The 12,902-nt window shown below is 47.7% G+C and overlaps 1 protein-coding gene across 1 annotated transcript; it reads right to left on the reverse strand.

Annotated features, from left to right (window-relative positions):
* Nucleotides 1-1,751: 1,751 nt before the first annotated feature.
* LOC130681890 (rhox homeobox family member 2B-like) lies at nt 1,752-6,927 on the reverse strand. Its single transcript, XM_057495631.1, has 4 exons — nt 6,598-6,927; nt 6,147-6,435; nt 5,083-5,128; nt 1,752-2,223 (listed from the first exon to the last, which is right to left on the reverse strand). The coding sequence occupies exons 1-4, from the start codon at nt 6,896-6,898 to the stop codon at nt 1,951-1,953; spliced, it is 909 nt and encodes a 302-aa protein (XP_057351614.1). The 5' UTR covers nt 6,899-6,927; the 3' UTR covers nt 1,752-1,950.
* Between the last annotated feature and the right edge of the window lie 5,975 nt (nt 6,928-12,902).

Consider the following 12,902-nt stretch of genomic DNA (forward strand, 5'->3'; position numbering starts at 1 on the left):
CATAATTATAAATTGGTAGGTGAAAAACTGGAACTTAGTCATCATTCTTGATTGACATCCTCTTTGTCTGCCCTTCCCTTTTTCAATGAATCCAAAGCCCTATTCATGATGCCTCCCACCTGGCTCTTGAAACTGTACAAAACAAAACCCTTCCTTCCTCTAGCCACCATCCTAGTTCAGGCTACCTAATGTTATGACTTGCTTCCAAGCCATAAGAGAGCTTAAAATGCAGTTTTTACAATTTTACAGAGTAACAACATGGATGGAGCTAGAGGGTATTATGCTCAGTGAAATAAGCCCTGCAGAGAAAGACAAGTACCTAATGATTTCACTCAACTGTGGAGTATAACAAGAAAGCAAAAACTGAAGGAACAAAACAGTAGCAGGATCACAGAACCCAATAATGGACTAACAGTTACCAAAGGGAAAGGGGCTGGGGAGGATGGGTGGGAAGGGAGGGATAAGGGCAGGGAAAAAGAAAGGGGGCATTACGATTAGCATGTATAATGTTGGGGGGGGCATGGGGAGGGCTGTGCAACACAGAGAAGACGAGTAGTGATTCTACAGCATCTTACTATGCTGATGGACAGTGACTGTAATGGGGTGTGGGGGGGGACTTGGTGAAGGGGGGAGCCTACTAAACATAATGTTCGTCATGTAATTGTAGATTGGGATTTAGTGTGCAAATGATTCATCTTCCTGGAACCAACCTCAAGAGTCCATGGTGTCCTAAGATAGGGCAGTGAACAACAAAACAGAATCACTTTTATGGCCACATACATGCAGCACCAGTAATAGCTATCCAGGGGTTGTCTTTAATTTCCTTCCCCCTTTCCAATGTAGCATTAGCCGTGCAAATGCCTCCATGAGCTCTCCTCTTACTTATCAGTGTAGACACAACAAAGCTTAAGTTCTAAAAACCCCAAGTGGAAAAAGTCATGTTTGAGGCAGTCACGGAAATCTACATCTGGGGGACTAGGTGATGATATTACCAAGGGCTCATTGTTCCCATTCAAGTGCCCGGACAGCACTGGTTATGCAGGCAAAGGTCTCTGTTTTTTCAAAAGTGCACACAGATAAAGATGTAGAGATGAAAGGACCCATATGTCTGGAGTTTCACTTATCACAGCAAGAAGAGGAGGTGGAGCGAGGAAGAGAGGAGGAACGCAGGAAAGAAGGAAGGATGGGAGGGAGGAAAGAAGGTGGATGAAGCAAGTTTGGTCAAATCCTGGTGAACGATGAAGCTCGGTGATGGTTTTTATGGGGGTCTGTTAGAGTTCTCTGGCCATTGTTTAGTGTATTTGAGTATTTTCATGACAAACTTTTTTTTTGTAAAAGACAAACAAGTGGAACCTCTTCACACAAATCGCAGCGATGTAAATCACCCCTTATGTGTGTAAATTCAAGTTAATAAAATGTCTTTCCAGACTTCATTCTGATGCCATAAGAATTCTGGGCAGATTGTTTTTATTTTAGCAAGCACCACTAGTCATAGTGATGGTCCCCCTATATGCGTCCAGGAAAGTGAGGCTCAGATGACTCATGCCACCCCATCTTGCACATCTCTGTGGGCCCAGTGGTGCAGGGTGGGGGCACATGGGTGTTGGGGAAGGAGGTGGGTCCGTTGGGAAATTTCTGAGATGTGCACGGCCTCCTGAGGGTGAGTCGGGAATCTGACTACAGGAAAGGAGGCATTTCCTCAGATTTATTAACTGAACAGGACACAGAAAACAGAATTCACAACTTTATTGAAAATACAAAAACATGCCCTAAAACAGAGGGGCAAGAACTTTGGGCTGCTGAAACTTCAGCGGGCATTTGGGGAATGATGCTTGATGGTGAGATATGAGTGCGAATGTGGCTCAAAAGCACGCAGTGCCACACAGATCATTCCTGAGAAAATGGGGACTTCAAAAAGAACACAGATGGTAAGGCACCAGGCCTTGCCCCCTAAGGCCAGGCACGGGGAAGCCTACGTGGGAGCAACCAGGGCAGAACAGGCAAGACAAGAGGAGGAAAGTCCCGCAGGTTCAGCAGAGGCTGCCCCGGTGGTCCTGGCTCCGGAAGAACCCATATGACATCCAGCTCTTGAAGAATGGAGGCATCGCACAGTCCGAACAAGGTTAAGACCACGGTGCGGCCGAGCAGCACGGGCTGCGGCAATCTAAACCTTAATGGCCTCTGTTGTCTTCTCCAAATGGCCCTCCTCCTCCTGAACCAAACCTTCAATCGCAGAGAAGAAAGGAATTGGTTGAGTACACTGAGCATTTAATGTGCTCCACGTAAACACACAGCAGGCAGTGCTCCAGGCCCGTGACATTTAAACCGCATCCGGACAAGCTTTTCCCTTCCTGCTAAGACTGCAGGAAAGTGGCCACTGTGGCCTCCCTTCAGCGCACCCCAGTGACCGCCCACTGTGTGCCAGGCTGGGGCTTGGCTTTCTGCTTCGACCCTCTCCTCCCGACTGCCATGTCACTTCCCCACGCTTAGAAGCTGAGGAACTGCACTCTGCCCCTGCCGGGACTGCAACTACCCCTGGGATGGCTGTGCCCTGACAACTGCCCTCAGCTGTCCAGCTGCCACTGACCCGTACTCACTAGACCAGTGGCACCCTGCTTGCGGGGGAACAAGTGGGTGCCTTTCAAGTCATACTGAGGGGAACAGCACCCATTTGGAGAAGGCTGTGTTCAGGGTCCACTAAAGAGCCAAAAGGATGAGCCCGTTGAATCTTTCAACAGAAGCTTTCCGCCAAGGATGAAGGAAGGCCCATCCACCCTCTGAAACCTCTCCAGAGTGAAAACGATGGTACCGCAGGGAGGCTGGGTCACGGGGGCCCAGGGAGTTTGTGGCTTGTCTTGCTGGGACACAGTGTCCACCTGAAGCCTGGACACTGCCTTCGCCTTGCAGAAGTCGGGGGTAACGGGTGCTTACGCTAAGTGCGACCAACCTCAGCAAACCTCTTAAACCCTTGCCCAGCCCAGCGTCTGGGGGGAAGGAGGCACACCGCGGTCAGGGCCGTCAGTTCTGCACGCTCCACCCTGTTCCACCCTGCAGACCTTTCTGGGCCCAGGCCTGGGTTGGCTCTCTCTGCTCTGGCTGCAGGTCCAGGATGCAGGGCCATAGCCTCTGTTGCCCAGCACGGTGGGGTCCCCAGGCCCTGCTCCTCCCCCAGGAGATCCCCATGCCCTCCCTCATTCTGAGGGCAAGGACGTGGCGCTGACCTTTCAGGCAGGTAGCCAGCAACTGTGTGGGTCACAGAAGGGCTCCTCCCCAATATCTGCCAACAATTAACAGCCACAAATAAAGCCTGCCCTTCGCACTCCACTGTCCCCTCAGCATCTGAGTTAGGGAACTATGTTGGATCTCACATTTCTGGGAGTTCCTGGTCTGCGCCATTGTCAGGAGACAGAGGGCCCCCCCTCCCCCATCTGTGCCCTCAGATTCGCTCTGCCATCTCAGCATGTGGGTCCTTCTGCTGCATGAACAGGCAGTCTGCAACAGCCAGGGCCAAGGAGCTCGTCTGGGGGAGCCCAGGTGTACTAGTGGTCAAATCTGCATAAACATAACCAAAACGCAGAGCAGGCGACTGAGGTACAGGCCACTACTGGTTCCATATTACTAATCCTGGTTTCTTATTCAAACAGCTCCTGCTGTATGTGCAAAGTAGAGTGTGGGGCAGCCGCCATTAAAATACCGTCGGGGCAAATACTGTCTGAGCTCGCTCATACGTGGGACCTTACAAACAGAGGAAAGGAAAAACAAAATCCTAGAACAGGAGATGAAGATTTGCAGTTACCAGAGGCAGGGCTGCGGGAGGGGGCATTTGGAGTAGGGCGGTCCTCTTCCAAAAGACACAAGCTACCCTTTACAGTGTTAAGTGAGTCCTGGAGAAGGTAATGTACAACATGATGCCTGTAGTTCACACTGCTGTATGGCACACAGGGAAGCCAAGAGAAGAAATCCTAAGAGTTCTCATCACATGCAAAACACACTTTTTCTTTCTTTCTCCGTAGCCTTGAAACACAATTTTTCTTTCTTTCTTTGTAGCCTTATGGTAGATGTTAACTACACTTACGGTGGTAATCATTTCACAACATGTATAAGTCAAGTCCTATTGCTGTGCACCTTAACCTTATACAGTGCTGTATGTCAACTATATTTCAATAAAACTAGGGACCACGTCCTAGGGAAGTTCGGGCAGTAGAGTTTGGAAATGGATGGAAACCTCAGGTCGCTCTCCTTATTTGTTTCTGCCGTGTCCCCTTTCTTCCAGACCCCCACTGACCGAGCACTTTGCCTCCAGGGAGGGGAACCGACTCGCCGGGACGTCAGGGTTGCTCTTCCTCTGAGCTTGCTTCGCCTGCTTGAGGAAGCAGAGGCCTGGGCCTCCCTAGTCCTGGCCTGACCCGCCTGGGAGCCCAGCCCCCGGCCTTAGGCTGCCAGCACCCAGCGGCCTGCTTTGTTGGGCTGCTTTCCTGGCCCCCTGCCTGCCACCAGATCTGCTGCCTGCTTCCTTCACTGCACTCAATATATCTACCTGTGTGTGTGTGTCTGTGCGTGTGTGAGTGTGTGTCTACCAGGTAAAGGATGCACGGATCCAAGACCACGTGAAATTCTCATTCACAGTTTCTTTTAACTTCAAAATGACAAACTCTCAGCCTGAGGGAATCTCGCCGCCACCTCTCAGTTACTGCTCTTACCCATTTTATGGATTAAATTAGAGCCTTAAAATACTTTGATTGCTCGCTCGTTGGAACCTTCTGTTTATGTATCTATCAGGGCCAAAGAGGATGAAGTACATTCGTATATACATATTCCTGTATACAAGGAATGGTATATTATGGCAATTTGTTTTTCCTTTAGGAAACCAGGTTCCCCTGGTAATGGGAAATTTCCAAATGCTGCCGTTCATCTGTCCTGTTTGGCACCCACCAAATCCCCAAAGTTCAAAACTTATTTCCTAAATAGGAAGAAGGCAACAGAAACACAGGAATGTCAGAAAGCGTAGGACAAGGGTGTCCAAGCCCCGCAGCAGGTTTTAGAATTGCTGCCCTGACTAACTGCTTTTTCGGGTGCACTCACCTGCACTGTGGCTTCAGACACATCCACGATTCCTGCAAGTTCCTGTCTGAGGGGACAAAATCACAAGTGTTCAGCGTTTGGACTAGTGGATGAATTTAAGTATAGGATGCGATCTCATTAATACTTTTTCCTTTTCAGGGAAATGTCAGTGATTTATTTTATGGACCAATTTCTGCAGTAGGAAAACTCACACCATGTCAAGATTTACAGTGAAATTAAGTCAACACAAAGCAGTTAAGAAAAGCCAAGTGTCCCAGGAAAAGGAGGCACGGTCCAAGACCACATGAAAATCTCATTCACAGTTTATTTTAATGGTACGAACTTCAACATGAGTAAAACCCTCGGCCTGAGGAAATATCGCCCCACTTCTCAATTACTGATCTTACCCCTTTCTATGGATTAAATTAGAGCCTTGAAACACCTTGATCGCTCACTCGCTCGACGTAACCCTCTGTATCTGTGTGTCTATCAGGGCCAAGGAGGCTGAAGTACATCCCTGGTAGACGTGAATGGACGGCACAAACTCTCTGCAGTTCACTCTCTGGTTCTGCTTAGCTTCCATTTTTCTGTGAGCCGCTGCCCCCATCCTCTGCACTACACTGTTCTGTACTATCCAGGCTGAAGCTTCCTTTAGGGACAGTTTTACCTCAAGAGCGAACGTTATGGAATGCAGAGAAATTACTAAATCATGATAAACGCTTTTCAGATGCAGCGCAGCGTTTACAAATGTAAAAGTCAATACCGAAACGACCCACAGTGAACTGATTTATCAAAATGTGAAAGAAAGGTAGGGACCCTGCCCTGATTTGCCCCTGCCGCGATTCTAGCACAACAGAGGAGCGCGGCTTGGTTTACCTCAATCCTGTGCACAACTATTTCCCTTGATTCCCGAAAGGCAGGGCCCTGACCCCCACCCTAGGACCCAGGTGTACAGGAGGGGACCCCAGCAGTCCTCCAGGTGGCTTTTAGCTCGAAAGGGGCGGAGGCATGTGGGAACCAAACGGGCCCCTGGGGCAGCCCACAAGCCCGGGGGTAAATTCGCGCCAAGCGGGGCTGTCGCTTACCGCAGGGCCGTGCTGGGATAGCCAGTGTGCTGGAAAACGTACTCCATTAGCAGCAGTTGGGAGTACGTGCAGGGGTGACGCTGGGCCCGCTGCGGCTCTTCTCTGGGCTCTGGATCCCCGATGGCGGCCTGCGCGGGCTGCTCCTCCTGCCCCGCCTCTCCAGGCTCTCTAGCTTCACGGCTGCCAGTGCCAACGGCCTCGAGGTTTCGCACCTCCACCAGGCCAGGGGCTTGGCCGCCATGGTCGCCGCCGCCGCCTTCTTGCTCTCCGCCTTCCGCAGGCCTCGCTTCTGCAAAGGAAGAAAGCCAAAGGTGAAGATCAGGGCGCTGGGGCCCAGGCTGTGGGAAGGAGGACATGAGGGGCAGCATCTAAGGGGTGTCCTGTCCGCCCGCCTCCCCCATGGATTCTTTCTTGGGAGTTGGCTGCAGTACATGTCCCGTCTGGCACCGACCACGCAGCTCTTCGCGGTCGTCCTCGGCTTCCCGTCTGCGAAAGCGGGCAAATTCGCGGCGGCACGGGGGCAGAGGCTCCATGTCCTGAGTGCGCACTCGAGGAGGCTGTGTGCGTCTGCAGATTCTGCGCTGGGCTCTCCTCAGATTCCTGGGACACAGAAAGCGCCAAGATGGCGGCCAACCTCCTTCCCCTTCCTTCTGACGCCTAGAAAGGCTTACAATGTGTCTAGCTGTACACGGGCTATGGTTTTTGCAACAACTCCTGGGGATGGGGGCAGGCCGAGGTGCGCATGCGTCCATCGACGGTTACAGTGTATCTAGTTGTACCGGGGCTCTGATGTTTTGCGACACTTCCTGGGGCTTGGGCCTGCCGGGGGGGGGGGGGGGGGGGGGGGCGCCCACCACCTGCTCCATCGCCTCCTCCCCAAGGCCTCCCACGACCCCTGCCACTCTGAGGCTCTCGGGCGCGGGCGGCTGGGCTGCTTCCGGAGGCGCCGCTGTGGCCGCCACGCTGACGGCTGAGGCCATTCTGGTCCCGGCCGGAGAGCCAACGCGCGAGCCAGAGCGGCGGCCCGGCGGGGGGCGGGCGGCTCTCCTGGGCTCGGCGCTCCTCGACCAACTGCGGCGCTTCCCCGCGGAGCATCCCCTTCACGGCTGCGCGAACCAGGCTCCGGAGCCGTTGTAGCCGCGACAATAGGGGGCGCTCTCGTGAGCGGGGCCTTGGCGTCCCGAACCTGATGCCACGCTCCCGCCCGAAGCCACGGAAACCCGGCCAACAGTTCCAGGCAAGCCGACAGACTGCAGCCCAGCGCAGTCTCTCTCCCCGGCTCCGGAGGAAGCAAACACACAAGCCAGCCCCTCCCCCTCACCTCTCCGGTTCAGACACGCCCTCACTTGCCCAGGTAGTCACCCATTGACAGTGGGGTGAGCTTCTCTCCACCCCCGAGGATATGCAAATGCACCAAAGCCAGGCCAGACACCCGCGAAATGTTACAATTTTACCCACGATGCATTTTTAAATGTTTTTTATTTACACCCACTTATTCTTTTATGTAATACTATGTTAGTTGTAAAACGGCGATTGGCATGATGAAAATTGAAGGAATTCGTACAAGTCCCAAACAGAAAGAACAAATCCACTCACATCTCACAAAGATGAAATAATCAGGGCTGATATCGGTGATATTCAATGCTGGTTGATATTCTCACAGACATCCCTACGCACACAAGTATAGAGAAGAAAGGGTGAATGGATGAGTGTACACAGAGAGAGAATCTAGTAAGACTGGAATCATACCGCATATGCTTCTAAAAAATAAAAAGTACTAAATATAAAATTTACTTCATTTAACAGAAGAAAAAGAAAGAAAAGAGATAGAAAGAACTGCTGAACCTGAGAAAAGTATTTCTTGACCACAAGAGACATTAGTCTCACAAAATTCCCTTTTCTCCAGGCTCCAGTGAGCTTGTCCCTGAGACATAATGTTTCTTAATAGTCTCCCAAGATGCCCACCTATCATTAAAAACAGCTGCAGAAATGTGCCAACAAGTGCAATTAGGTCAAGTGAGGCCTGCTTCATTACCATGGGGCCTCCTGTCCTGGACACTCGTGACGTCCTGGTCCTCACTGGTTAGAAATTGGAGATCAGAACTGGGCAAGCAGAGTGAATCGCTAAAAGAACCAGAATATGTGACTCCTTAAGCGAGCTTCTTTCCATTACGCCACATATGCCTCAGGGTATGCGGTGGCGCTAAGATATATATTATGGAGTAATATTTCTGAGGACTTCCTCTGTAGCTAGACATGGTGCTAGGTACTTAACGTATGTCATGTCATTTACTCTTCTCATCAGTTCTATGACATAGGTATTGCTATTATTCCCATCTTGTAGACAGTCTCCACACAGAAGTCCTCCCTAATGTATATATGCATGCATATACATACACATATATTTACTTATATTACATAGAATATATTTATACTTTACTTACATATAATATCCATATATATACATACACTTACTTATATACAAGGACCAGAAGTATTTTTTTCTTTAGAAAATCACATTCTCTGGTAGTGGGAAATTCCTACAAGCTGGGTTTTACATATCCCATTTTCCACCCACGAAGAGCTAAGGTTCAAAACTTATTTTCCAAACATGGCTAATTGTTTTTTGTTCAATATTATTTTCATTTATACTGACCTGCCTGCTGGCTTCAGTCACATGCATGCATCTTGCAAGCTCCTTTCTGAGCGGAGAAAACCACAAACATTCAGCATATGAAGTTGTAGATGAAATTAAATACACCATAGTCAGTTCATGGTTGCTTTCATTTATTCATTTTTTATTTTTTTAAATTAAGGTATCATTGATAGACAGTCTTACGAAGGTTTCACAGACAACATTGTGATTTCAACGTTCATCCATACTACATGATCGCTTTTAAATACTCAACCCACAATACCTCTCCCCTTGTATATTACTCTGTAGTACCCAGATGGTCTTCTCTCCACACTAAATTTAAGGGGCACCAAAAACTCAGGATTCTGGATAAATGACGCTTTTTGCACGACTTTTAAAAATCCAAATTATTATTATGAACGCGTTAACAAAAACTTGAAGATAGGATCTGACCCGCCACTTGCACAACCAGCCATGCCTTACTCTTCTCACCTTGATCATGACCCTGGCTCCAATCAACCACTGTATTCAAAAACCTGGCTTCTGCTGAAGTGTCCCTGCTTCATTCATTTTAATGACACATGAAAATAATTACCTTGGTGCCCAAGGGCAGGAGGTCTCCCAGTTGCCTTGGGACCCCCAACTGGCCTTTGGCTTAGGAAGGGAGGGAAGAGGCTCCGAGAGAGAGAAAGAAGCCTGGGTCCAGCCAGTGCTCCCTGGAAAGTGAGCGTGCCTGAGCATGCTGCTTACCAAGCCAGCATGGCCAAGTAGGGAATTCGTTGTAAAACGCTCTCCCACTCCTGTCGCTGCAACACATGAAAGTGGGACGGTAGAGGGTCTGCTGCCTGTCCCCAGGCTGCCTGGGCTCCAGCCCACCGTCCTCCCAGAACACTCCATCCACGGGGCTAGCAGCTCCCACGCCAACATGGCCCTTTGCTGGTGCTCCTGCTCCTTCCTTAGGTTTGCACTGTATTTCCTCCTCGTCTTCTGATGCAATCAACGAGATCACAGGAGGTTTTGCATCTGGAAAGGGGGAAAGGCAAATAGACAAATGCTCCGCTGTCCCACGGAAAGTTTATTTCCTATTGTTGGCTGAAGCACCTGTCACCATCCAGGCACTGACCATACAGCTAATTCTCCCCAGTACTCATTGACTCCCGGGTAGTCATTTTCATCCCTGCTGCACCAGGGCAGAGACTATCTTCATGTAGCCGTGCCTCTCTGCAGACTCTGCGTGGGGATCCATGGCAACCCCAGGCTGGGGTCCACAGGTGTAGCCAGCAGCCCAGTCAGGTGCTCTAGGGGTGTCTGGGCGCAGTGACAGTGTGTGGGTCTCAGGTTCAAAGCACGCGTACTACATGTTAGTCACGGGCTACTCGCTTTTTCACTGCCAGTTGCAGTAGGTGGGGCCTGCTGGTGCATGCATGTTAGTGGGCGACCATCAAATATAAAATGTTGTTCATAAATATAAAGAACCCTTACAAATATAAATTTTATATGGCATTTGAATGCATGGTAAAAAACATATTTGCTCTTAGAATCATGTGCACTACTAAGAAATCTTACAGAGAATGCCCTTAGTGGTTCTTATCAACTTCAAAAAAGTTTTAGATGTTTTTGCATTTTATATGTTTATGTAAATATAAAAACACTTAGGAATAACTTTGTTTTATATAAAATAAATATAACCAACCTAAAATTTTTATATTCAGAATTATTGAATTCTTAAAATATGGGCATATTTACATTTTAATATATAATTAAAACCTAAATGTATGATTAACATAAAATGTATTTAGAATATAATTATTGAACTATCAAAATATAAATATTTAAATTTTTTATATAAATAAAATCTAAATATATAATAGAATATGGTAACATAATTTATAATTTTCTATTATGAACATTTTGTATATTATTTACAAATGTTTTATATATTTATGCATACTAAATTTATAAATATATACCATATAAAAGTATTTTTTAAATGTTTGAGGCTCACTAGATTTCTTAAAGGCATTCTCTTTATAGCATTTCTTATTAGTGCACATGATTCTAAGAGCAAATATATTTTTCACCATTCATTCAAATACTATACAACAATTTATTTGAGCATATATCCATATACACCAAAAATGTGTTAGAAAGACACTAGAAACGTCTCTGACCAATGAAATCATAAGTTGAGGAAGAAGAAGGGTGCCTGTAGGGTGTGTGGGTGTGTACTGAATGGGGGATCTATAGTGCAGCTCAGCCAGGTACACCCAAGTTAGTGGGGTGCCTGTCCAGAGCACGGGGCTTTGCTTGGTTTTACAAGCTGATTTGGATACGAAGAGGAAAGAGAGGAGACCTCATTCTAGCTCTTGGAACAAAGTTTGGAGATGTCTTTTGACCCAGCCCTCCATATCCAGCAGCCAGTAACGTCAAAGGGGCTAGTAATTAAACTGAAATGATTGGCCTGGAGGCTGCTTGCTTTAAGTATTTGCAGTGATGCTGAAATCAAAGCCCTCCATGCAACCTGTAGCTCTAGGGGATGGATCTTGGGGAGAGATTTGCCCAGCACTCTGGATGGTCACATGCAGTCTGGAAGAAACCCAGTGTGCCCCTTGAGAAAGTTTAAGTGCTCCAGAGTTTTACAAATGAAATCCACGTCAGAGGACAAGTACAGATCCCTGCCCAGTGCCAGATACTTGGGTTCTATCCTCAGCCAAGGAAGAGTGAGGAAGGAGAAAAAGCAATGAAGTAGGGTAAGAGAAAAATAGGAAGAGAAAGGCCACCAATAATGAGAAGAGGCAGTTAGGAGCACAGGTCCAAAGCCTGGCTCACTGTGTGTCCTGGGCCAGTACATGAGCCTGTCTGACTCTCAGCTTCCTTACCTGAAAAATGGCGATAATGACAGTGCCTACATCATAGAGAGTTTTCGTGAGGGTTCAATGACTTAATGCATGTAGCTTCTTTCTGCAACTCCAAACATCCAGCTCATTAGTATATCTTAACTGCATCTCAAAAACACATCCCCACACCTTTCACTTTTCCCACATGCCTTAAATCTAACCACTATCATCTTAAAGTGGGGCGTTGCATTAGCCTCCTGTCTCCATGTTTTCACCTTTCCTGCCTATGACCCTTCTCCACTTGGGAGCCAGAGTGATGTGATGGGTAAAATGTGAATTAGACTCTGTCATGCCTGCAAATTGTGAGTCATATAGTGCTTGTCCTCCTGTTGGACCCAGAATAGGCACGTAAAACATGGAAACTATTATTTCATTACTATTTTCTGGCTCCTAGGGATAAAGTATCTAAGGCTCCAGAAAAAGAACTGTTGATTGACATAAGCACTCTTCTGATACACTTGCTGGCACAGAGCTTATACATGAAGAAGCCAACATAGGCTTATTGGCTGAAGCACACTGGTTAAAAAAAAAAAAAAAAAAGACATGATACAAGTGTCATTTTCACACGAAAATGTCCCTATCTTCACTGAACACTGCCAGAGGATAGCAGTCTCTCCTCTCTTGGACCCTTGTGAATAAAAAATATGAAAGTGACTGAAGTAGGAAATGTGAGGCTGCACAGTGTAATGGTCATTTAGGAAGTTTTATTGTCATCAGCGCAATTCATCCTCCTAACACCCCATTACAACTACTAGTTAAAACTGTTATCCCCATTTTAAAGATAACTAAACCAAGGCAAAGTGAGAATAAGCAGCTCGTCAGAGTAGCCAGAGAGCAAGTGGCAAACAAAGCCAGCATTTGGAAGCCAGCAGTCTGGCTCCAGAGCCCTTGATCTCCCAATCAGATCTGTCACATCAGACCATGATTCCTAGCTACTTTCGCTTGGAATAGAACACCACCTTTATTTTAAAATAAAAATTAAACTACATCTAACTTAAAAAGTTGAAGTAAATACTGGAATAGCTGGTATGGAGGTAGAGCAACACTCACCTAGAGGAGAGGGACTGGAGGTTAGATAACAGTGGAGCCCACTGTGGAAATCTGTGGAAGGACACACCCCCTGTGCTGTCACAGATTTCCTAACTAGTCTATTGCAAACCATGAGGAAAACCCGTTGGGTCTCTCGTGTAATAACTGATTCAAGGTTGAAAATCCATCATCAAT

The sequence above is a fragment of the Manis pentadactyla genome, chromosome X (assembly GCF_030020395.1).
Source record: "Manis pentadactyla isolate mManPen7 chromosome X, mManPen7.hap1, whole genome shotgun sequence".
Classification (NCBI taxonomy): Eukaryota; Metazoa; Chordata; class Mammalia; order Pholidota; family Manidae; genus Manis; species Manis pentadactyla.

Excerpts from the sequence above, each read along its gene's own strand:
- LOC130681890 (XM_057495631.1), bottom strand. The coding sequence starts at position 6,898 with ATGGACGCATGCGCACCTCGGCCTGCCCCCATCCCCAGGAGTTGTTGC. Across the intron at positions 6,436-6,597 it reads CGACCGCGAAGAGCTGCGTG|AAGCGAGGCCTGCGGAAGGC; the intron begins GTCGGTGCCAGA and ends CTTCCTTTGCAG. Across the intron at positions 2,224-5,082 it reads TGTCTGAAGCCACAGTGCAG|GTTTGGTTCAGGAGGAGGAG; the intron begins GTGAGTGCACCC and ends CTGCGATTGAAG.